The sequence below is a fragment of the Entelurus aequoreus genome, linkage group LG03 (assembly GCF_033978785.1).
Source record: "Entelurus aequoreus isolate RoL-2023_Sb linkage group LG03, RoL_Eaeq_v1.1, whole genome shotgun sequence".
Taxonomy (NCBI): domain Eukaryota; kingdom Metazoa; phylum Chordata; class Actinopteri; order Syngnathiformes; family Syngnathidae; genus Entelurus; species Entelurus aequoreus.
The window spans coordinates 67,390,539-67,416,919 of NC_084733.1; the positions used below are offsets into that span (position 1 = coordinate 67,390,539).

Here is a 26,381-nt window from a genome sequence, read left to right on the forward strand (position 1 = left end):
TTTAAAAAAAACAAAAAACAGCTAAATTTTTTATATGGCAAACACAAAATATGCAACATTTTCCCAAAAATATATCTCAAAGTGCAATATTTAATGTGATGTAATTGGAGCCTTGGATAGGTCAATAATTCATAATGACGTTGATTTTCATTCATTATTTTTTTTTAAAGAAAGAAACAGCCTGTATGGCAGCTTTGTGTTATTAGAGTAAACATTGCAACATTTTCTTGTTACATTTCACCTGTTTGGTCTTTCATACCACTTTTTATGTTTTTAATTTTTTTAATCGTATTTTAAAATGGGCCGTGGGGCCGTTAAAAAATGACCTGCGGGCCGCACTTTGGACATCCCTGTATACTACAAAGTGGAGTGCAGTGCTTTATGGTCAGTGTGAGGACTGAGGCGCCAGGAGAGCTGACGGCGTGTGTTGCAGTGGTATTAATACCTGCACTGAAAATACCCTGGCCATGTTTGTACCAAGCCAGGGTGGGGCAAAGATAGCCGATCCTGTGCGGGTCGCCTCACACGAGACAATCCGCAAGTGAAACCCGCCGACGACGGTGCGACTCCGTGGCCTGGACTGAAGGGGACTGAGGGGACAGGGACCGTCAGGATTGTAGGATAAGTCAGGCTTGTACCCGCCGCCACCACCATGGTGAAGTGTCTGATCCGCATCACCACCCGGGTGAACGTCCACCTGCGTATGATCAACCACTGTTACCGCGACGTGAGGGTGCGCGTGCTGAGCCTGGGGCCCCGTATGTTGGGGAAGGCCCTGGGGGTCTTGCCCTTGTACCCCGCTCTGGACGGGCAGCAGGAGTCGGATAGCGTGACGCCGCTGCCCAGCAGCCATGCAGGTAAACCGTGGCCAGCAGGGAAGTGTGACAGACTCCAGCAGTCACTTTCATGCTTCAACATCTATTTAGTGCTTTCACTTGTAGAAGATTATTGCTGTTATATGTTGTAACAAACTATCTTAATTGCAGTTTATTGTGCAAATGATCACATTTCAAAAGTTTTTTTGTGGATCGCCCAGCAGAAATATACAAGGTTAGGTTTTGGTTTATCGGTAAATATAATTTGTTAATATTTAGTGCCAATCTGGACAAAAAGGCTTTTAGTGCAGATGAAATAAAAGCCCATGTAACATGTAAAAAGTACTGTACCATGAATTGATTAACGTGGACCCCAACTTAAACAAGTTGAAAAGCTTATTCTGGTGTTACCATTTAGTGGTCAATTGAATGGAATATGTACTGTACTGTGCAATCTACTAATAAAAGTTTCAATCAATTAATGTACTAGCAAGTACCTCACAGCTAAACAGGGTATTTATACTTATTTATACTTCATTTTTTAAAATATTTAATGTCAGGCGTGTCCTAATTCAACTTTCACTTTCGATTTTATATATATATTTATATATTATTTATTTATTTATATATGCACCTTATTGCTTTTTTATCCTGCACTACCATGAGCTCATGTAACGAAATGTCGTTCTTATCTGTGCTGTAAAGTTCAAATTTGAATGACAATAAAAAGGAAGTCTAAGTCTAAGATACGTTACGGATATTAATCTGATACGATATCATTATGAATCATAGATACTTGTGTTATTTTGCAGTGTGGAACGTTTAAAAAGGCTTGATCAAGTGAAATGAGTCAGAAAACAATGGTGGGTATGAAAAAAACCCCACTAACCTTATAAGACATTTATGCTTAGTGTTAGTTTGTTTTTTGGTGACATCTAGTGTCCACAATAATGCATTTAAATAAAGGTCATGACGCAGTGAGTTAAATGATGAGGACACGTTTGTTACTTGATGCTTTCTAATACGCGTCTGCCTTGGAGACTTTGTATGTGTAAGCAATTTGTGACTACAATTATTTAATACTTGTTTGTATTGACAAACTGAAATTTTGCTTAATTAAGGACATTTATTACAAGCTGTATGTCTAGCCTGTGGGCTATTGTGTGCTTAGCAGTTGTGTAGTTGCTAGGTCCTGGTAGCCTGCAGCCTACCATGTTTACCTTTTGTAAATAACTTGACTGAAATACAAGAAAAGACCAACCTTGTGTGCTTATTGGAAGACATTTAGATGTTAATTGCCTGTGCAGCTTTGCATAAGTTTCAGAGAGCTTATGTAGGAAGTGTTATTTGCACGCAGATATCATCTGACACTTATTTTTATTAGCTAATATCAATATCAAACCTGAACACCCCCATTTACTATTTAATTATCTGGAGTGAAAGGAAACTATTTCCCTTTGACCACATGGTCATTTATGAACAAGTATAATATACAACAAACCAATACTGTCATAGTGAAAGCTGCTTGGTCAGCATTTTTAGTGCTGATGTGAAGTCATGACGCAGTAAGTTGAATAATGCGGACACATTTGTTACTGGATACTTTCTAATACGCTTCAGTGTGAATGAACACCAGGACGGTGGTGTGGTGGAATGATGGTTTTAGCCTCAACTTGACAGAAGGCAAACACGATCAGGTTTCTTTGTTTTTGTTTAAATTGAAAACTGTCACTTCTAAGGGACGTGTCATATCACATGACTAATACATAGTTTGACCCAGTGATGGGCCAAACGATATTGATGCATGAGTGTGTGTGTCACTTGAAGAACAGCTGCTGTGTCATTAGACTGTGAAGCGCCAAACTATTTATCAGGAAGCACTTTTGCAGCTCAACGCAACACTTTTCTTTTTGCTCACGATTTGAACTCAAAGATCTAAAACCTTTACTATATAAACAAAATACCTATTCCTCTCAAATATTGTTTACAAATCTGTCTAAATCTGTGTTAGTGAGCATTTCATCAAGATGCTAATTAAACATGATTATTGGACAAGTGTGCCTTAGGCTGCCCACAATAAAAGGCCAATGTAATTTAATAAACAACTTTTAATTAGATGTAATTTTGTAAGCATGTTTAAAATAAACTACTACTAACTAACTAATTTACTACTAGTACTACATTATTACATCATAATAATAATAATATGACTGTAATATAATAAACACGTTTTAATTTGATGTCATTTTGTAAGCATGTTTAAAATAAACTACCACTAACTAACTAACTGACTTACTACTACTACTACTACATTAAAAAATAATAATATGACAGTAATATAATGAAAACGTTTTAATTAGATGTAATTTTGTAAGCATGTTTAAAATAAACTACTACTACTAACTAAGTAACGTACTACTGCTACTACTACATTATTACATAATAATAATAATATGACAGTAATATAATAAACCAGTTTTAATTTGATATCATTTTGTAAGCATGTTTAAAATAAACTACTACTATTAACTTAGGAAGTAACTAACTTGCTACTACTACTACTACAACTACTACTACTACATTATTACATAATAATAATAATATGACAGTAACAAGCTTTAATTTGATGTCATTTTGTAAGCATGAAATAAAACTACTAATAACTAACTTTTTGCTCACGATTTGAACTCAAAGATCTAAAACCTTTACTATATAAACAAAATACCTATTCCTCTCAAATATTGTTTACAAATCTGTCTAAATCTGTGTTAGTGAGCATTTCATCAAGATGCTAATTAAACATGATTATTGGACAAGTGTGCCTTAGGCTGCCCACAATAAAAGGCCAATGTAATTTAATAAACAACTTTTAATTAGATGTAATTTTGTAAGCATGTTTAAAATAAACTACTACTAACTAACTAATTTACTACTAGTACTACATTATTACATAATAATAATAATAATATGACTGTAATATAATAAACACGTTTTAATTTGATGTCATTTTGTAAGCATGTTTAAAATAAACTACCACTAACTAACTAACTGACTTACTACTACTACTACTACATTAAAAAATTATAATATGACAGTAATATAATGAAAACGTTTTAATTAGATGTAATTTTGTAAGCATGTTTAAAATAAACTACTACTACTAACTAAGTAACGTACTACTGCTACTACTACATTATTACATAATAATAATAATATGACAGTAATATAATAAACCAGTTTTAATTTGATATCATTTTGTAAGCATGTTTAAAATAAACTACTACTATTAACTTAGGAAGTAACTAACTTGCTACTACTACTACTACAACTACTACTACTACATTATTACATAATAATAATATGACAGTAACAAGCTTTAATTTGATGTCATTTTGTAAGCATGAAATAAAACTACTAATAACTAACTTTTTGCTCACGATTTGAACTCAAAGATCTAAAACCTTTACTATATAAACAAAATACCTATTCCTCTCAAATATTGTTTACAAATCTGTCTAAATCTGTGTTAGTGAGCATTTCATCAAGATGCTAATTAAACATGATTATTGGACAAGTGTGCCTTAGGCTGCCCACAATAAAAGGCCAATCTAAAATGTGCAGTTTTACCACACAGCACAATGCCACAGATGTCGCACGTTTTGAGGGAGCGTGCAGTTGCCATGCCGACTGCAGGAATGTCCACCAGAGCTGTTGCCCTTGAATTGAATGTTTATTTCTCTACCATAAGCCATCTCCAAAGGCATTTAATTTGGCAGTACATCCAACCAGCCCACATGTAACCACACCAGCCTAGGACCTCCATGATCGTCTGAGACCAGCCACCCGGACAGCTGCTGCAACAATCGCTTTGCATAACCAAAGAGTTTCTGCACAAACTGTGAGAAACCGTTTGTGCGTGCTCGTCGTCCTCATTGGGGTCTCGACCAGTTTGTGGTCGTAACCGATTTGAGTGGGCAAATGCTCACATTTGATGGCGTCTGGCACGTTGGGGAGGAGTTCTCTTCACGGATAAATCCCGGTTTACACTGTTCAGGGCACATGGAAGACGGCATGTGTGGACTCGTGTGGGAGAGCAGTTTGATGTCAACGTTGTAAATAGAGTGGCCCATGAGTATGACGATCCTCCTGGTAGGGGTGTATCCCTTTATGGAGGATGCCTGTGCGTGACTTTGTTTAACGTGGGGAGACTGGTGCACAGACAGTCACCACACGATCCTTGACAGAATCGGGTCAGGGTCCAGTGGCATGGAGTCCAAGACGACTGGGGACCCTTTTCTGCTGCAGCCTTCTTCCGCCATCGCAGCCGGTGTGGTAGTTCTTAAATCTACCGTCTTCCGCCGCAAAAGCCTAGTACCAAATTCAACCGAGACCACCGCCTCATGTTGCAGAATGACAATGCACGGCCCCATGTTGCAAAGATCTGTGCACAATGAATTACCGGAAGCTGAAAACATCCCGGTTCTTGTATGGCCAGCATGCTCACCGGACATGTCACCCATTGAGCATGTTTGGGATGCTGTGGATTGGCATTTCCTGCCAATATCCAGCGACTTCACACAGCCATTGAAGAGGAGTGGACCAACATTCCACAATCAACAACCTGATCAACTCTATGTGAAGGAGATGTGTTGCATTGTGTGAGGCAAATGGTGGTCACACCACATACTGACTGCTTTTCTGCCCATTGAGTGGCATTTTACTGTTGGCAGCCTATGGCACACCTGTGCAATAATCATGCTGTTTGATCAGCATCTTGATATGCCACCCCTGTGAGGTGGGATGGATTATTTTAGCAAAGAAGAAATGCTCACTAACACAGATTTAGACAGATTTGTGAACAATATTTGAGAGGAATAGGTCTTTTGTGTATATAGCAGGGGTCACCAACCTTTTTGAAAGCAAGAGCTACTTCTTGGGTACTGATTAATGCGAAGGGCTACCAGTTTGATACACACTTAAATAAATTGCCAGAAATAGCCAATTTGCTCAATTTACCTTTAACTCTATGTTATTATTAATAATTAATTATATTTACACTTAATTGAATGGTTTAAAAGAGGAGAAAACACGAAAAAAATGACGATTAAATTTTGAAACATAGTTTATCTTCAATTTCGACTCTTTAAAATTCTAAATTCAACCGAAAAAAAGAGGAGAAAAACTTAAAAAAATAATTTATGGAACATCATTAGTAATTTTTCCTGATTAAGATTAATTTTAGAATTTTGATGACATGTTTTAAATAGGTTAAAATCCAATCTACACTTTGTTAGAATATATAACAAATTGGACCAAGCTATATTTCTAACAAAGACAAATTATTTCTTCTAGATTTTCCAGAACAAAAATTTTAAAATAAATTCAAAAGACTTTGAAATAAGATTTAAATTTGATTCTACAGATTTTCTAGATTTGCCAGAATAATTTTTTTGAATTTTAATCATAAGTTTGAAGAAATATTTCACAAATATTCTTCGTCGAAAAAACAGAAGCTAAAATGAAGAATTAAATGACAATTTATTTTTTATTCTTTACAATAAAAAAAATACATTTACTTGAACATTGATTTAAATTGTCAGGAAAGAAGAGGAAGGAATTTAAAAGGTAAAAAGGTATATGTGTTTAAAAATCCTAAAATCATTTTTGAGGTTGTATTTTTTCTCTAAATTTGTCTTTCTGAAAGTTATAAGAAGCAAAGTAAAAAAAAATATGAATTTATTTAAACAAGTGAAGACCAAGTCTTTAAAATATTTTCTTGGATTTTCAAATTCTATTTGAGTTTTGTCTCTCTTAGAATTAAAAATGTCGGGCAAAGCGAGACCAGATTGCTAGTAAATAAATACAATTTAAAAAATAGAGGCAGCTCACTGGTAAGTGCTGTTATTTGAGCTATTTTTAGAACAGGGCGGCGGGCTACTCATCTGGTCCTTACGGGCTACCTGGTGCCCGCGGGCACCGCGTTGGTGACCCCTGGTATATAGTGAAGGTTTTACATAATTGAGTGTACCCCGCCTTCCGCCCGATTGTAGCTGAGATAGGCTCCAGCGCCCCCCCGCGACTCCGAAGGGAATAAGCGGTAGAAAATGGATGGCTGGATGGAGTTCAACTCATGAAAAAAGGAAGCAAAAACATAAGTGTTGCGTTTATATTTTTGTTCAGTTTATTAAAAGTGAAAGGGGTTTATCTTGTGCCATGCATGTAAAAAAAAATGAAATACAAGCTGTCACAAAAGTATTCGCCACACAAGTGAGAGTTGAGATGCGCCACCACAAGCCCAGGAAGTGTCCTACCACAGCGTGCAGGTAACCTTCAGCGTGATCACTTTTTTTAAGCGCTAAAACACAGCTGGGAGACACTCTTCTCCACCACTAATTTGTTTATTTCCCTTGTAAGGCAAAGAGTGGCTGAACCCACCTCTTTTTTTAATGGGCTTGTGGCACAACTAAAATACTGTACACAGTACACACTAAAAAGCAGCAAACATTTTAAAATATAGCAAAATGAAAAAGATTTGTCTTTAAATATACGTTTTATCCTTATTAGCCTATTTCGTTACAAAATACTGTACATGACATCACACTACCACCACAGAGAGAAAATATTGTTTTATATATTTGAAGGCTTCACACCACTGCTGTTCTTTTTACAATGTTTAGGAGTAGACTATTGTCATTTATGAGCATATTTAAAAGCCCGGTACTGTTTGTTATATTGGGAAGTTATAGAACACTGCTGTTCTTTTCTTAAAATGTATAGTTACCTTTTGGCAGCTGGTACTACAATTTTAATTCTGGTCAAAAAATATGTTGAAGCAGTGATTAAATACCGTATTTTTCGGACTATAAGTCGCAGTTTTTTTTCATAGTTTGGTTGGGGGTGCGACTTATACTCAGGAGCGACTTATGTGTGAAATTATTAACACATTACGTAAAACATCAAATAATTATATTTAGCTCATTCACGTAAGAGACTAGACGTATAACATTTCATGGGATTCAGCGATTAGGAGTGACAGATTGTTTGGTAAACGTATAGCATGTTCTATATGTTATAGTTATTTGAATAACTCTTACCATAATGTTACGTTAACATACCAGGCACGTTCTCAGTTGGTTATTTATGAGTCATATAATGTACACTTATTCAGCCTGTTGTTCACTATTCTTTATTTATTTTAAATTGCCTTTCAAATGTCTAATCATGGTGTTGGGTTTTATCAAATAAATTTCCCCCAAAAATGCGACTTATGTTTTTTTCCTTCTTTATTATGCATTTTCGGCCTGTGCGACTTATACTTTACTATACTACAGTTATACTACAGTTTTAAACAATTTGGTGAATTTATTTAAGTATATGTGTCCAGTTTTTTTCAAATTTCTATTGTATCAGAAGTTTGGGCAAATTAGGCAAAAAAAAGGAAGAATTCATTGGTATCCGACTAATAGGTGGGAATCTTTGGAATCCGGTCTGAATCTGATTCTTGGGGTGACGATTCGATTCAGAATCTATTCTTGATTCAAACCGATCACCGCAATGCATTATTTGGCATAATACGGTAATTATAATAAAACATATTCAAAACAGGTTGCAGGTTACAAAACCTTTTGGTTGCTGGAATATATGCGCAGCGAGTAAGCATGGAGAAACCTAAAAACGGATTTTTTAAATGTATTCCTGTTTTTTTATTAGCTTTTTAAAAAAAATTATAAATCAGTTTACAATCAGAATAATAAGAATCGCGATTCGAATGTGAAACTACTTTTTGAGCACCCTTATCGACTATTGAAACTCTGGTATGGGGACAACCCCACTCAAAGAAGAAACTGGCTCTTAACTTTTGTGTCACATCCTCTTTTTTTGGTTTGTTAGTTTCCTCTTCCAGTCAGCTAGCTTGCGCTGTGTGACGTTTGCTAACAAGCGTTTCCTCCATACCAGGTCTTGAGTCTCTACGTGACAGCGCCCACTCCACCCCGGTGCGTTCGGTGTCCCACGGCGAGGCGTTCATCCCCCGCTCCCGCAGCCAGGCCACGGACGCCGGCGTGAGGACGGCGGTGATCTCGGACGAAGCGTACAGCCCCTCGGACAGCGTTCTGCCCACGCCGGTGGGCGAGCACGGCACGGCGGAGCTGACAGGCTCGCGCCAAATCAACGGGGCGCCCTGCAGCATCGAGGAGGAGAAGGAGTCGGAAGCGGGGACCCCCACACGCGAGGAAAGGGATGATATTGGCGCTCAGGAGGGCGCCGCCAGAGGTGGCCTCAGCGAGGTGGAACAGGTGAATAAGTTCGTCTTAAGTGTCCTCCGATTGCTCCTCGTCACCATCGGACTCCTCTTTGTCTTGCTCCTCCTCCTCATCGTCCTCACCGAGTCCGACCTTGATGTGGCTTTTTTACGAGACATTCGGCGGACCCCCGAGTTCGAACAGTTCCATTACGAATACTTTTGTCCCCTTAGGCGGTGGTTTGCCTGCAAGCTCCGCTGGGTGGGCGCGTTGCTTGTTAACAAGTAAACAAAACACCTTGTGACTCGTCATCCTGCAGCTTGGTGACCAGCTTCTCTCTCTCCCACTTAAGTTCACACCACCTCAGTTTCTTACCCTTTTACACAAATCATCTTTTTACCCCTTCCTGTTTTTTTCTATTTTGTTATTGAACTGTGAGAGAAAAGAGCATCACCTTTATATGTTATTTATTGATTTTACAGTCCAGGAAGGGCAGAGCAGAAGTGAGATATAAGTGAGGTATGATGATGATATAAAGAAGTTATAGAAGGTTAATGTTGAAAAGATAAATGCATTTGATGAATTTTTGTAGAGGTTATGGTCAGATATTTACATACACTCATCCTGGGCATGGACTAAATTATTAATTATTATTACATCTAAATTTATTTTGGATTTTATGCAATTTACACAGCGTCATAGGTTTACATTTGTGATTCACTTCTGGAACCTTCAGCACCACTTTTGAGAAGATTTAGGGAAACTAAAAGTAAATGCATTGAAAACATTGTACCCATGTTTATGGTGTATAATCATTCCATTCAGGAATAAACTGTGGTTCCAATAATGAATAAGCCCATAATGAGCGTATGAAAATCTAAAATAATGTGGTGAACATTACAGTTGTGAAGGAACAAGTAGCTAATAGCCTATATAGACATGCAATGCTCATATGATAAGTCAATGTGTTATTAATTCTCCTCATTTGCATATTTTTTCATGATCTTGAGATTCAATGAATTTCAATTATTTCTTACTACGAAGATTTATTTTAGTTCAAAAAAAAAATATCAACCTTTAGGTTTACTGTATTATACTATTAGAAGATGTACTTTTTTCTTACTATATTGACAGCTCCAATATGTATATTTTACCAGGAGGCAAAAGATTATTTTGTTATTGAAAACAAGATATTATACTTTTTGTAGCGCCGTGGTTCATGTAGAAGAGATTTGAAAGGTTGTTCAGTCACAAGACAACCCAAAATACAATAAGAGTTTGAAGACCTGGGGTGTCAGCACTCATGTTAATAGACTTAAGATGTATAAAAAAAAAGAAAAAAAACAGTTACTTAAAATCCCACCCAAAACCAAATTAATCAGCATACACATTTTAGGATTAACACATTGAAAAATGCCGCTCTATTTAGAACCTTCTCTTTTTTTATATATATATACACAAAAAGTTATTTTTAAAATAAAATTGGCAGATATTATTTAAAAAAATATATTTAGTCTTAAACTGAACAAACCAAATTATATTTAAACTAAGAAATATATATGGCCATGGAAATTAAGTCTTTTGAAAAATTTAAATTAAAGATGAAAGAATTGGGAATTATTCTTTAAACAAAAATAAATTTAAATTGTGCAATTAAAATACTTAACAATTAATTAAAATTAATTGGCAAATGTTTAAATATACTTGTTTTATGTCTAACAAAAATCTAAAATTGCTAAAATAACATTTATATGTGGTAAAGTAAAATATGTTTGATGTTAAAACGTTTTTATATTTAACTAAAACACATTGACAAAGATGCTCAATGAGATTGTCAAGATTTAAAATCAAATATTGTTTTTTGGACTTTTGCAACATATTTTTACACGTTTAACTCTGCCTCTAAACTTTTTTACTTTCACAGTTAAAAGGGAGCAATAACTAAAAAAAAAATTACCTAGCACTTGTACCAGGTACAGGTGCACATGTTAGTCTGTAAGTGGAAAAACAAATAACTCTTTATGTCCATGTTTTGCATAAATCTACCCAACTAATTAGTAATGTTGCCATTAGACCCCCTGCTTGCATATTAGCCCTGATCAAGTGAATTTAGGAATTGGTTGTATGTTAGTGTCATGTAGCGTCTTCAAATCATAAAAAAGAAAGGCACCATTCAAGAAGCAATAATAGGTGAAATAAGGCAAAACAATTACATGTGAACGGTCATACAATTACATTTGAAATTATAATATTTTAAAAATCCTTAGATGTTTTTTTTGTTATCCTCATGCTTGGATCATTGCTGGTGTGGCAAAGATGGATAAAAATGACTGATGATAAAAAAAACATATGTTGCATATCATGACATTTTGTTCATAACACTAACTTCAGTAACATTATTTTTTCAAATGTAGCTGATCAATTAAAAAACCCACTGAAATGTAAAAGTGTGTTTGTAATGGACTTAATACATTTTGTACATTGTGATGTAAAAACTTGAGTCTTAAAACCGGTTTCTTGTTATTTGGTCTTCTCTTAAATGTGACTTTAAGTGACAATAGGCACATTTTAGAGGTTTACATGTCTGAAAAAAGCATCCTGTATCCTCAATGTGACTGAATATGTGGAACCCTCCCTCCTCTAAGAGTGCACGTTGAGAAAAAGGTTGCGTGCTGGGATGATGAGCTGAAGTCATGTTACGATATACAAGTTGTGTGTATATATATATCTGTGCCAAATGACCTGTTTGTACCTTAGCTCTGTCCCCAGTATCTTTGTAAACTGGTGCCATGACATCAAACTATTCAGACTTGAAATAAACTCTGGTTTGAAACCTTTTAAAAAAGATGTCTTTAATAACATATCAAAGTACAACACATGACAAATACACTATATATAAATCTAATGAATGTACAGTTTGAACAGAATACAGTGAAGCACTAACCCATGTGAGAAAAGGTGGGTTTCAAGAAAGGTCGCTGGTTGTTTTGAGGGGTCGGCGCTGCCAAGAAGCCAGGCCTCCTGCCTGATGATGAGTCACCTGACGCGCCTCTGGACCCTCGCCCCGTGGATTGAGAACCAGCTTTAGATCCCCCTCTGGAGGACCATGACTTATTGTTGCCGTAGCCTCGACTACAAGAAAGAAAGACAAAAAACAAGTTGAAGCAATGAAGTGAAGTTTTGTATTAGTTTATAGGTTAGACGACAGACCCTTTAGAGTTGGAGCCGCCATATCCTTTTCTCTTTTTGGAGTACTTGAAGAAAGGTGCTTTCTTCCTCTTTTGTCCCTGTGCACTCTGATTTCGAAAGTAGGTGGAAGAGTCGCCCTCCTCCTCGTCCTCGTAGTCAACAGCCGAGCGGCCTTGTGCCGTGTCGATCCAGCCTTCGCCTTCAGGCTGCTGTTCTTCTGCAGAGAACACACACATTTTAAAGCGGTCATGCACAATTTCACCATCCGGAAGTAAATAAGTCTTTAATTACCTGGCAGCTCCCACTGAGAGTATTTCTGCAGAACCTGGATCACCTCAGCACCGTACTTCTCCAATTTGTCCTCAGTCACCCCATCGATTTGCAGCAAGATTTCAGGGTCGGAGGACAGCCTCTCTGTTTAAGTTAGACCACCTCAATTATCACAACCTCAATGCTTGTTTATGGTATTTTAGGAGCAATCCATACTGTACATTGGCCATAAGTTGGTCATCAAACTTTTCATTTACAAGACAATTCTCATAACTTAATCTCATAAATTAAAGAAAAGCTGTTTGCCAAATTGTCCAAAGCAATTAAAGTAAACATACTTTATATACTGTATGTGTGTTAGGGTTATCCCTAGGGCTGGGTGATATATGGAATATACTCGATATATTGCGGGTTTGTCTCTATGTGATATAGAAAATGACTATATCGTGATATTCGAGTATACGTTCTCACGCAGTTGCTTTTAGCTGCGGGCATTACACTACAGGCGTTTTTCACTCTTTCTTGTCTCTCCTTCTCACAGAGACATAAAACAAGCGCACCTTGTTACATACGTCACATACTGTCGCGCGTGCAACGTCATACGCTCTCCCGGAGCAGAGAGGTAGCGGCATGGTAACGTTAGCTGTGATGCTAGTGGAGCGGTGCCAGTGGTAATACGAGAGAGAGAGAAGGTGCCAATCTGGTAACAAATGAAGGAATTAGTAGTTCCCAAGAAAAACAGCATGGGGTCCATCGTCTAGCGGTGGTTTGGCTTCAAGCGGGAATAGGTTGAACAGACAACCGTAATATGTCAAGTATGCGGCAAAAGCGTTGCTACAAAAAGTAGCATTACTGCTAATTTGTAGCATCATTTGAAAAGTCACCCGCTAGACAAGGAAGAGTGCTTGAAACTCTGCATGTCAACATCTCAAAATGCCGAACCATTTCCACATCAACACTATGAAAAAATAGTCAACAGAAGGAGATAACGTCCGCAGGAACCTACCACATAGCAAAGGACATACACTATTTGATTTCTTATTATGCAGCTAATTTGTATTTGACAGTTATTGAAATATCTTGTGTGACATGTACAAAAGTGCACTTTGTTTTAAAACATTGTAGTGGCGTTCTGTACAAAAAGTGCACTTTAATTTAGTGTTTTGATATGTCATCTTAGTGACATCATGCACAAAAGTGCACTAATACAGTATCTCGTTTTAAAATGTCTGAATCTTGCACTTTCTGTTTTGAAATGACATGAATGTTTGTGCCACTGCTTAATAACTGTTTAATAAATACAGTTTTGGTAAATTGACTTAGTTGTGATTTCCCTCTCTGCATGATGGTGTTATTATATGCATCAAGTGTTAATTCAAGGCTAAGGCAAAAATATTGAGATATATATCTTGTATCGTGACATGGCCTAAAAATATTGAGATATTAATAAAAGGCCATATCGCCCAGCCTTAGTTGTCCCAATACCAATATTTTGATAACGGTACCAAAATGTATTTCGATACTTTGATACTTTTCCAAATAAAGGGGAGCACAAAAAAATTATTATTGGCTTTATTTTAACAAAAAATCTTATGATACATTAAATATATGTTTCTTATTGCAATCAAAGAAGAAAAATGTCATAAAATAAGATAGGGAACATTCTAGACAACTACTCTTTTAGTAGTAAGTAAGCAAACGGGTTACAAAGGCTCCTAATTGGGCTGCTGACGTACGCAGTAACATATTGTGTCATTTACCATTGTTTTGTCAAAATTATTAGGGACAAGTTGTAGAAAATAGATTAAAAATCTACTTGTTCATTTACTGTTAATATCTGCTTACTTTCGGTTTTAACATGTTTATCTACACTTCTGTTAAAATGTAATGAGCACTCATTCCTTTGTTGTTTGGATACTTTACATTAGTTGTAGGTGATACTACACATTTTGATATCAATCCAATACCAAGTAGTTACAGGATCACACATAATTAAAGTTCTCCTGTGTCCAGGGACATATTTTAAAACTTTTCAGCAATAAAAGAAATGACGAAAGATTTTCTGGGGCGGCGTGGCGAAGTTGGTAGAGTGGCCGTGCCAGCAATCGGAGGGTTGCTGGTTACTGGGGTTCAATCCCCACCTTCTACCATCCTAGTCACGTCCGTTGTGTCCTTGGGCAAGACACTTCACACTTGCTCCTGATGGCTGCTGGTTAGCGCCTTGCATGGCAGCTCCCGCCATCAGTGTGTGAATGTGTGTGTGAATGGGTGAATGTGGAAATACTGTCAAAGCGCTTTGAGTACCTTGAAGGTAGAAAAGCACTATACAAGTATAACCCATTTATCATTTATAATAAAAAATATTGATGTAATTATTGTAGTATCAAGAGATATGGCTCTTGTACTACTATCATTGCAGTCGATGTCTGTGTAGAGATCCACTCATTTCTTTACGTTCAGGAGCACTAGCTTGTTGTTAGCGGTTAGCTATTGTATCCTCCTACTAGAGGCGGTGGAAATTTTAGATGCATCGCAATTTAGAGATTGACGATTATAAAATCAATTAGCAATCGTTGATAATGGATTTGTTTATCGTAAATAAAGTAATGCAGACAATACTAAAATTTGGCTGAATACAGCAAGCCACCTCACCGAGAGATCCAACCAGCTCCTTTATTTTAGGGCACTCCAGGTGCCTAAAGATTCCCACCTCTACCTCCTACAGTGTGTAGTGAAGTGAAGCATGTTTAGCTATTCCTCGTCCTACAGGGATGAAACTAGTAAGAAACTTACTTTGTTGCCATGGAGGCGAGGATTAGTGATTTAAAAGTAGCTAAAACACTGACGACTGCGGATGGACGTTAGCCGCTCGCTAGCTAGCCATGTTTTAAAGCACCTCTTTTAGAGCGGCGCTTCAGTGTTTATAGCTTCACATTTATCATTTATTTTTAAGCCAAAATGCATCCATTCTACATCGTATGTCTCCACACTGTGTATGCTTGTAAGTACTCCGTACGTGTGCATTGCCGAACACGCTCCTCTGCTCCAGCACATCGTTACGAGGGCGCACCGTGATGTCCATTAAAAATTTAAAAAAATAGCGCCGGTATTTTTCAGAGGCAGTACAGTACTGTTTTTAATTCATTAATACTAGTATTAGTAATTCATTTTTTTTTCTAATTAATATTATTTATTACTATTGTTCTTTCAATGTTAAATTGTTATCAACTTATTGTATTAATATTTATATTTTAAAATTATTTTATCATATGTTTGAAATTATTTTTAGACGGTGTTATTTTAGTTATTCTCCAGTGTGGATGCCTCAAAAGGTGACATTTTTCCTCAAATCCTCATCTGCATATATTCTAAACTTTAATATCTAATAATGCTACACATATATTATCAAGCGTTCTAAACATTTTGTTTTAATTAAATACTTAAATATCTGCATAAGTTATCAGCTCAAAACAAGTTATTGATCAAATTGTACACTGTAAAAATAAAAAGTTTTTACGGGAAAAAACTAGCAGCTCACTCGCAAGAATCTTACCGTAAAAAACTGGAACCATTTTTCCATTTACAGCAATATACTGTAAAAATCACATTAAACGTTTGGTAAAATTCTGGCGACCCAACTGCCAGTTTTTACAGCAAAATCTAGAATGTGTGGTTTTTTTTTGGTTTTTTTTACAGAGTACATAAAAAAATATAATCAAAATAGGCAAATGTGTAATAATTAGGGCTGGGCTAAAAAACGATAATACCGTATTTTTTGGATTATAAGTCGCAGTTTTTTTTCATAGTTTGGCCGGGGGTGCGACATATACTCCGGAGCGACTTATGTGTGAAATTAACACATTACCGTAAAATATCAAATAATATTATTTATCTCATTCGCGTAAGACGAAGCAAATGTCAGCAATCGTCACACACACGTAAACCATTAAGAATTCGGCGGGGGCGAGTCATGGCAGAAGTGCATTGTGCGTCATGGCAGAAGTGCATTGTGGGTCATGGGATGCTAACTGCTACTATGTCCGTAGCTATTAAAATAGATCATTTCAACATTGGCGGTAACCTATAAAAACTGAGAAGGGCTGAACAAAAATGGCACCGAAAAGGAAATCATATACTGCAGAGTACAAGCTGGACGTAGTGAAATACGCAGCAGAAAACGGCGATCGAGCAGCAGAAAGAAAGGAAAAGCCGCATACCAGGAGCGACAACGAGGAAGAAGATTTCATCGTATTTAGCGATCAGGAGTGACAGATTGTTTGGTAAACGTATAGCATGTTATATATGTTAGTTATTTGAATGACTCTTACCATAATATGTTACGTTAACATACCAGGCACGTTCTCAGTTGGTTATTTATGAGTCATATAATGTACACTTATTCAGCCTGTTGTTCACTATTCTTTATTTATTTTAAATTGCCTTTCAAATGTCTATTCTTGGTGTTGGATTTTATCAAATACATTTCCCCCAAAAATGCGACTTATACTCTAGTGCGACGTATATATGTTTTTTTCCTTCTTAATTATGCATTTTCGGCCGGTGCGACGTATACTCCAGAGCGATTTATAATCCGAAAAATATGGTATATATTGGTATAGATGTGTAATACACGCACGCGTTTAAATAGTATTTTGTTACACTGTATTAAGCATTTCTTATGTATTCGTTCTTTTAGCATCTTAATTTTAAGAGGTTATTGTTAAAGGCCTACTGAAAGCCACTACTACCGACCACGCAGTCTGATAGTTTATATATCAATGATGAAATCTTAAAGGCCTACTGAAACCCACTACTACCGACCACGCAGTCTGATAGTTTATATATCAATGATGAAATCTTAACATTATAACACATGCCAATACGGCCGGGTTAACTTATAAAGTGACATTTTAAATTTGCCGCTAAACTTCCGGTTCGAAACGCCTTTGAGGATGACGTATGCGTGTGACGTAGCCCGGCGAACACGGGTATGCCTTCCACATTGAAGCCGATACGAAAAAGCTCTGTTTTCATTTCATAATTCCACAGTATTCTGGACATCTGTGTTCGTGAATCTGTTTCAATCATGTTCATTGCATTATGGAGAAGGAAGCCGAGCAAGCAAAGAAGAAAGTTGTCGGTGCGAAATGGACGTATTTTTCGAACGTAGTCAGCCACAACAGTACACAGCCGGCGCTTCTTTGTTTACATTCCCGAAAGATGCAGTCAAGATGGAAGAACTCGGATAACAGAGACTCTAACCAGGAGGACTTTTGATTTGGATACACAGACGCCTGTAGAGAACTGGGACAACACAGACTCTTACCAGGATTACTTTGATTTGGATGACAAAGACGCAGACGTGCTACTGTGAGTATGCAGCTTTGGCTTTTTTTTGCGTATGTACGTAACTTTTGTAAAATATATAAGCTTTATGAACCTTGGGTTAGGTCAGGGGTCGGCAACCCGCGGCTCCGGAGCCGCATGCGGCTCCTTGACCACTCTGATGCGGCTCAGCTACATACATGCCGACCCCCCCGATTTTCCCAGGAGATTTATGGATCTCAGTGTCTCTCATAGATTACTCCCAGGGAAAAACGAATCCTATTTACACTCTTACTTACTAAATAAAGGGCGTGCCCTAATTGCACTGCAGCAATTGTCCTCTATAGCATTTACATACAGCGTGCCAGTCCAGCCACATGTTGCATGTTGTCATTACTTGCACACAGGAGACAGCAAAGCATACTTAGTCATCAGCCACACAGCTTACACTGACGGTAGCCGTATCAAACAACTTTAACATTGTTACGTTACAAATATGCGCCACACTGTGAACCCACACCAAAAAAGAATGAAAAACTCATTTCTGGAGAACATCCCACCGTAACACAACATAAACACAACAGAACCATTACCCAGAATCCCATGCAGCCCTAACTCTTCCGGTCTACATTATACACCCCCGCTACCACCAAATCCCCCCACACATCACCCCCCCCCCCCCCCCCTCTCCGTGCGTTGGTTGAGCGGAAGAGTTAGGGCTGCATGGGATTCTGGGTATTGGTACCGTCAGTGTAAGATGTGTGGCGGCTGAGTTAGTAGCCTTGCTGTCTCTTACGTGAGCAAGCTAGAACAGCATTCCACTTGTGGTCGAGCAGGTACACTGTCAGGGCAGACTGTAGAGGGCGCCAAATGTAGTGTCATCACGCTCTGATATTCGGGAGTCTCCCGGGAAAAATTAGAGGGTTGGCAAGTATGACGCTATCAAGCGGCTATCAAGCGACATTCATTCAAAACTCGCGGGCTGCACTAACATCAAATTTCCACATTAAAGTGCGTGCCGGTGCGTGTGTCTGAGACCCCTGGTTAACATAGCACAAAGCATGTAAGCTTTGGTATGCGGTGATTTTCATTTTAAATTTTAAATTTTTTTTTGTGGCTCCCATTACTTTCTATAATTTGTGAAACTTGCCAAAATGGCTCTTTGAGTGGTAAAGGTTGCCGACCCCTGGGTTAGGTGAACAGTCTTTTGGGCTGAGTGATTGTGTGTGTTGATCATGTGTTTGAATTGTATTGGCGTGTTCTATGGAGCTAGGAGCTAGCAGAGGAGCTAGGAGCTAGCATAACACGTACCGTACCGTACGTGCGCGTCACGTACGTAACTTTTAAAAATATATAAGCTTTATGAACCTTGGGTTAGGTGAACGGTCTTTTGGGCTGAGTGATTGTGTGTGTTGATCAGGTGTTTGAATTGTATTGGCGTGTTCTATGGAGCTAGGAGCTAGCAGAGGAGCTAGGAGCTAGCATAACAAACACGCAGGTGTTATTATGCAGGATTAATTTGTGGCATATTAAATATAAGCCTGGTTGTGTTGTGGCTAATAGAGTATATATATGTCTTGTGTTTATTTACTGTTGTAGTCATTCCCAGCTGAATATCAGGTACCGTGAGTATGCAGCCTTGGCTGCTAAACATTCGATAACTTAACCGTATGTGCGCGTCACGTACGTAACTTTTTAAAAATATGTAAGCTTTATGAACCTTGGGTTAGGTGAACGGTCTTTTGGGCTGAGTGATTGTGTGTGTTGATCAGGTGTTTGAATTGTATTGGCGTGTTCTATGGAGCTAGGAGCTAGCAGAGGAGCTAGGAGCTAGCATAACAAACACGCAGGTGTTTTTATGCAGGATTAATTTGTGGCATATTAAATATAAGCCTGGTTGTGTTGTGGCTAATAGAGTATATATATGTCTTGTGTTTATTTACTGTTGTAGTCATTCCCAGCTGAATATCAGGTCACCCCGCCTCTCACAGCATCTTCCCTATCTGAATAGCTTCAACTCCCCACTAGTCCTTCACTTGCACTTTACTCATCCACAAATCTTTCATCCTCGCTCAAATTAATGGGGAAATTGTCGCTTTCTCGGTCCGAATCTCTCTCACTTCATGCGGCCATCATTGTAAACAATAGGGAACTTTGCGTATATGTTCAACTGACTACGTCACGCTACTTCCGGTAGGTGCAAGCCTTTTTTTTTATCAGATACCAAAAGTTGCAATCTTTATCGTCGTTGTTCTATACTAAATCCTTTCAGCAAAAATATGGCAATATCGCGAAATGATCAAGTATGACACATAGAATAGATCTGCTATCCCCGTTTAAATAAAAAAAATTCATTTCAGTAGGCCTTTAACATTGCAACACATGCCAATACGGCCGGGTTAACTTATAAAGTGACATTTTAAAATTCCCGGGAAATATCCGGCTGAAACATCGCCGTATGATGACGTATGCGCGTGACGAAGTCCGAGTAACGGAAGTTATGGTACCCGTAGAATCCTATACAAAAAGCTCTGTTTTCATTTCATAATTCCACAGTATTCTGGACATCTTTTGCAATTTTTTTAATGAACAATGAAGGCTGCAAAGAAGACAGTTGTAGGTGGGATCAGTGTATTAGCAGCGGACTACAGCAACACAACCAGGAGGACTTTGTTGGAGCGCTAGCCGCGCTAGCCGCCGACTTCACCTTGACTTCCTACGTCTCCGGGCCGCCAAACGCATCGGGTGAAGTCCTTAGTCCTTCTGCCGATCGCTGGAACGCAGGTGAGCACGGGTGTTGATGAGCAAATGAGGGCTGGCTGGCGTAGGCGGAGAGCTAATGTTTTTAGCATAGCTCTGTGCAGCCTGGTTGCTAAGTTAGCTTCAATGGCGTCGTTAGCACAGCATTGTTAACATTCGCCAGCCTGGAAAGCATTAACCGTGTATTTACATGTCCACGGTTTAATAGTATTGTTGATTTTCTATCTATACTTCCCGTCAGTGGTTTATTTCTTTTGTTTCTATATGCAGTTAAAGCAAGAAGATATCACGTTAGCTCGTAGCTAAAGCATTTTGCCGATGTATTGTCGTGGAGATAAAAGGCACTGAATGTCCATTTCGCGTTCTCGACTCTCATTTTCAAGAGGATATAGTATCCGAGGTGGTTTAAAATACAAATCTGTGATCTACAATAGAAAAAGGAGAGTGTGGAATCCAATGAGCCAGCTTGTACCTAAGTTACGGTCAGAGCGAAAAAAGATACGTCCATCGCTGCCTCTCAAGTCATTCACTGTAACGTTCCTCATCTACGAATCTTTCATCCTCGCTCAAATAATGGGGTAATCATCACTTTCTCGGTCCGAATCTCTCTCGCTCCATTGTAAACAACGGGGAATTGTGAGGAATCCTAGCTCCTGTGACGTCACGCTACTTCCGGTACAGGCAAGGCTTTTTTTATCAGCGAGCAAAAGTTGCGAACTTTATCGTCGATTTTCTCTACTAAATCCTTTCAGCAAAAATATGGCAATATCGCAAAATGATCAAGTATGACACATAGAATGGATCTGCTATTCCCGTTTAAATTAAAAAAAATCATTTCAGTAGGCCTTTAAGTGTTCAATGTGATTTTAGAATTTTGTTTACATTGAGTGTTTTCCATGGTTGTGTTGACATTTCCATAACTTTCTGCCTTGATAGCTGTGGGGATTATATTCAGAGGAAGGTTACATTTTTAATAAAAATGTTTACATTTAATGTACTTTTCTACTGGTCCCTATTTTTGATCATTCATAAAAAATATCAATAATTATTGATACCCACCGATATAAAACACTTACATTGTGATGCAGTTTTCAGCCATATCGTCAAGCCCTAGTAATATCATCATGAAGCGAATCCTTATACATTTATATTCATGTATTATTCACTGTTAATAAAGCCCTTTTTAGGGAAGCCAGAACTGTGATGTGGCCCAAAATTAAAACAAGTTAAACACCCCTAAAAATGTGATAAAAAAACAAACTATGCGAAGTAAGTGTGAATTTTCCCTGGGTAACTACTTGTATGAAATCCCAACAAACTGTCTCTTACCAGAGAGCTTTTTCAAGGTGGCGGTGGAGAAGATGTTGAAGTAGTGAATGCCGAAGGCTTTCCCCAACTGCTTGCACAGGTCTATCAGCTCCTTGAGACACTCCTGAGTCATGCTGGTCTCTCTGCGAGACGTTTTTGGACACTGCGGCTTTGTTCTTCCTGGCACTGGAGGCGCTCTCGGTCTCATAGAAGTCCACCTGCAAGCATACCATAGTGTTATGTGGGGTTTCTATTTTCACCCTAATTGAACATGTTTCTCGTAAAGCCAGACGTGTGACCTGCATGTGTCCAGACAGGAGGTTTAAGGCTTTGGGTCCAGCGGAGACATAAGCCACAGCTTGGCCATTGTTGGTGATGTAAAGGTCCTCCATAAGGATATTGTCCAGCACTAGCTTTTTAACAGACGGTCCGCATTGTGCTTGGAATAAGCTCCTCCCCTTCCAAACATACCAGTCTGGATCTTTGCAGATTTAGATCCTGAGAGAGAACATCGTTTACACTTGTTGTGCAGCGGAGCGTCACGTCAGCCATGTTGGCGAGGAGGTCGTACCTACGAAGATGTCCACCAGCATGTTGAGTGTCAGGCGGCTCTGTTGAGGCTTCCGTCCGAACCTTGCTCCCACCTTCTCACAGTTCTCCTGCACGAAGGTCACTATCATCTTCACATCCTCTGTGACGTTCCTCATCTTGTATTGCTGCACACAGATGACAACATTTCAGTGAATGCAAGTGTACACTATGGTCTTTTTCCTATGTAATGCTTGCACAAGTCAATGGCACCAAGATGGCTGAAACTATATCAGGAGATGCCGCCTAACAAAAATTGGAAATATTAGTCACATCTGGCACAAACTTTGATGAATGTGTTGTGTGGATTATATAACAAGCAGATGTTCTTACAGTGGGCCTCGCACAGTTGTCACAGCTGACATCAGGGTGGTCCTTGCAGAAAGCTCCTGTTAAATTTCATCTCTCCAAAGTAGGCCAGCAGCTGAATCCTTCTGCACTCCATCAGGTTCTCGCAGAAATGCACCATGCTGTACAGGTTGTTGAAGTGTGTGGCCCTTGGTGTTTCTGTCACCTTCTCTGTCCACTGTATGAAGGACAAAATGTTTAAAAACCGGGGAAATGGCATGTGTAAAAAGAAACAATTGCAGTGTGGTGAACATACTGCCGATGATCCTCTTGATGCGGTGCACGTCGGCATAGCTGTAGAAGAGAATGCAGTGAGATATGTCTCCGTCCCTGCCGGCCCTCCCAGACTCTTGGTAGTAGCCCTCTATTGATTTGGGCATACTGGCGTGGATCACGTAGCGCACGTCAGGCTTGTCAATGCCCATGCCAAAAGCGATGGTGGCACAGATGACCTAGCGGACAGCAGGTGCAAGGTGGCATGTTCTCAACATTGCACACAAGTGAGTTGCTGTGTTTACGTCGGTGATGTTACCTGGCACCCGTCCTGGTTGATCCACTTGGTTTGCACGTATTCTCTGTCGCCGTCGCTTAGGCCTGCGTGATAGGACAGCCCCAACAGCCCGGCTCGCTGGAGGCTCTGGGCCATGTCGTCGCAGTCCTTTCGAGACAGGCAGTACACAATGCCCGAATCACCTACGAGGTAGATGACAAGATAGAGCGTTACAGTTTTTAGTGCTGCCTCGAGATGTCCTTAAAATACTAGAACTAGTGGTTGTGAATTATTTACGAGGGTAATGCTTCCTGATCCAATTGATGCAGTCCTCATCAACCTTTTTGGGTTTTTTGGGTAGCACAGAGTACTTAAGGTTTGCTCTGTTAAAGCTCATGGTGAAGCTAGGGACACAATACAAGAGAAGTGAGACATTTGAAGAAGACATTTGAGAGTCTGAAAGTAGGAAAAAAAACACTTACACTTGAGGGCGAGTCATGTTGAGCTGGTTCAAAATGTCTTTCTGCACACGGGGCGTGGCTGTTGCCGTCAGGGCAATCATGGGCACTTTGGGGAACTTCTGACGGAGTTCGTTCAACCTCTTGTAGTCTGGACGGAAATCGTGGCCCCACTGGTAAATTGATGGTCACTTGGTTTATTCATCGGGGCAAATTAAAAAAAAAAAATATTGTGTGTTGAATCGAAGAGGATTAACACACCTGACTAACACAATGAGCTTCATCGATGACGAAGCGGGCCAGGAGAGTTCGCTCGTACAGGTTCTGCAGGGCACAGATTAGTTTGTTGCTGGCACTGACCTAGAGAATGGCGAGAAATCTCATTAATCAAAGGAATCAAAGAGTGACAAGCGGTAGACATGAGAGATTTCATCAATGCAACTCACCTTCTCAGGTGTGACGTAAAGGAGTTTAATGATAGGTTCTTTCCTGGAGAGCTGCATGTAGATGCTGCTCGCTTCACGGTCACTTTTATCACCCGACAGGCTCGTTGCTGGGATCTAAAAAAACAGGGATGAGAATCAGAAGAGCCAAGACACGCAGGAACACTATGAACTAAGTACATTTTCACAATATAAAAACAAAAACTTCAGCATCCACACTAGGGCTGTGAATCTTTGGGTGTCCCACGATTCGATTCAATATCGATTCTTGGGGTCACGATTCGATTCAAAATCGATTTTTTTTTTTTTTCAATTAAACACGATTCTCGATTAAAAAACGATTTTTTTCCCGATTCAAAACGATTCTCTATTCATTCAATACATAGGATTTCAGCAGGATCTACCCCAGTCTGCTGACATGCAAGCAGAGTAGTAGATTTTTGTAAAAAGCTTTGATAATTGTAAAGGACAATGTTTTTTCAACTGATTGCAATAATGTAAATTTGATTTAACTATTAAATGAACCAAAAATATGACTTATTTTATCTTTGTGAAAATATTGGACACAGTGTGTGGTCAAGCTTATGAGATGCGATGCAAGTGTAAGCCACTGTGACACTATTGTTCATTTTATTTTTTATAAATGTCTAATGATAATGTCAATGAGGGATTTTAAATCACTGCTATGTTGAAATTGTAACTAACATTGATACTGTTGATAATATTCATTTTTGTTTCACTACTTTTGGATTGTTCTGTGTCGTGTTTGTGTCTCCTCTCAATTGCTCTGTTTATTGCAGTTCTGAGTGTTGCTGGGTCGGGTTTGGCTTTGGAATTTGATTGCATTGTTATGGTATTGCTGTGTATTGTTTTGTTGGATTGATTAAAAATAAGAATCGATTCTGAATCTCACAATGTGAGAATCACGATTCGAATTTGAATCGATTTTTTCTCACACCCCTAATCCACACCCAAATGGTTTCTTCCTTAGCGCATGTCATAGTAAATGGTAAATGGGTTGTACTTGTATAGCGCTTTTCTACCTTTTTTAAAGGAACTCAAAGCGCTTTGACACTATATCCACATTCACCCATTCACACACACACATTTACACATTCACACACTGATGGCGGGAGCTGTCATGCACAGCACTAACCAGACCCATCAGGAGCAAGGGTGAAGTGTCTTGCTCAAAGACACAACGGACGTGACTAGGATAGTACAAGGTGGGGATTGAACCAGTAACCCTCAGATTGCTGGCACGGCCACTCTCCCAACTTCGCCACGCCGCCCCCAGTAGTAGTGTGGTAGTATAGTAGTAGATCAGTAACAAATGAAATGGAAAAAAATACAAAAAGACATTCTTACATCCAGAGAAGTGAGTTTCTGGATTTGATCCACAATAAGAGATTTGAGTGGTGAGATGACCACTGTGACTCCTGGTGTCAGGCAGGCAGGCAGCTGATAGCACAGACTTTTACCACCACCTAGATCCACAGTAACACATCATCAGATTTGGGCATGTTCTTCTGACAGTGCACACGCACCACAAACCTGTTGGCATCAGTACGAACTCGTCTTCCCCGAGGAGCGCGGCGTTGATGGCTTCGAGTTGGTTGAACCTGAACTGATGGAGACCAAAGCGCTTGTGGAAGATCTTCATCATCTCCTGCGAGTGGGAGAAGTTGAAACCTCGGAAACGATCATGCGCCAGGTTTCGAAAGGAGGGTTCTGTATTATAAAAATATGTAAGAGCAGGTTCTCTGGGACCCTCCACACCCCCATGGACTAAAGTATTCACAGAAAAAATGTTTATAGACAGTTATTTCAGTGACTTACCAGGAGAACATATTTGTGCAGGTTTAGGAGACGGTGCAGGTGTTGTAGATTTCTTCTCCCATGAGAACTTGCTTGAACCACCTTCCTTCACACCTGTCTGTACAGCGCTGGAACTCTTTAGCGTCACGGAGGAGGTTTGAGGTTCATCAAAGTAATCGGGAATATCAGAGTCATTCAAGTCGTCTATGTCAAAGTCGTCAATGTAAAAGTCATCAGGATCCATGTGTTCTGTAACTGTGACCTTTTCCTGTGGATTAGATTTGATCTGTACAGGAGTCTCCATTTTCTTCTTGGGTGAGAAGAAAAGA

At 38.9% G+C, this 26,381-nt stretch overlaps 2 protein-coding genes across 5 annotated transcripts in view; one reads left to right on the plus strand and one right to left on the minus strand.

Annotated features, from left to right (window-relative positions):
* Positions 1-11,883, plus strand: part of LOC133646781 (FERM domain-containing protein 5) — a 205,720-nt gene extending 193,837 nt beyond the window's left edge. For all 4 annotated transcript variants that reach the window (XM_062042548.1, XM_062042547.1, XM_062042545.1 and 1 more), the window contains one exon: positions 8,772-11,883. In XM_062042548.1, the coding sequence (XP_061898532.1) occupies positions 8,772-9,343 (572 nt within the window). In that variant the 3' untranslated portion in view covers positions 9,344-11,883. The remainder of the gene's footprint in view (positions 1-8,771) is intronic.
* A 5-nt stretch (positions 11,884-11,888) lies between these two features.
* Positions 11,889-26,381, minus strand: part of blm (BLM RecQ like helicase) — a 28,649-nt gene continuing 14,156 nt past the window's right edge. The window contains 20 exon segments of the mRNA XM_062042544.1: positions 11,889-12,187; positions 12,266-12,461; positions 12,536-12,658; positions 21,929-22,040; positions 22,042-22,125; positions 22,207-22,328; positions 22,331-22,405; positions 22,479-22,623; positions 22,829-22,879; positions 22,881-22,991; positions 22,993-23,021; positions 23,100-23,295; positions 23,376-23,536; positions 23,631-23,737; positions 23,816-23,964; positions 24,053-24,151; positions 24,238-24,351; positions 25,603-25,721; positions 25,789-25,965; positions 26,074-26,381. The exon segment at positions 26,074-26,381 is cut by the window's right edge and continues 366 nt beyond it. Of these exon segments, the coding sequence (XP_061898528.1) occupies positions 11,995-12,187; positions 12,266-12,461; positions 12,536-12,658; positions 21,929-22,040; positions 22,042-22,125; positions 22,207-22,328; positions 22,331-22,405; positions 22,479-22,623; positions 22,829-22,879; positions 22,881-22,991; positions 22,993-23,021; positions 23,100-23,295; positions 23,376-23,536; positions 23,631-23,737; positions 23,816-23,964; positions 24,053-24,151; positions 24,238-24,351; positions 25,603-25,721; positions 25,789-25,965; positions 26,074-26,381 (2,671 nt within the window). The 3' untranslated portion in view covers positions 11,889-11,994.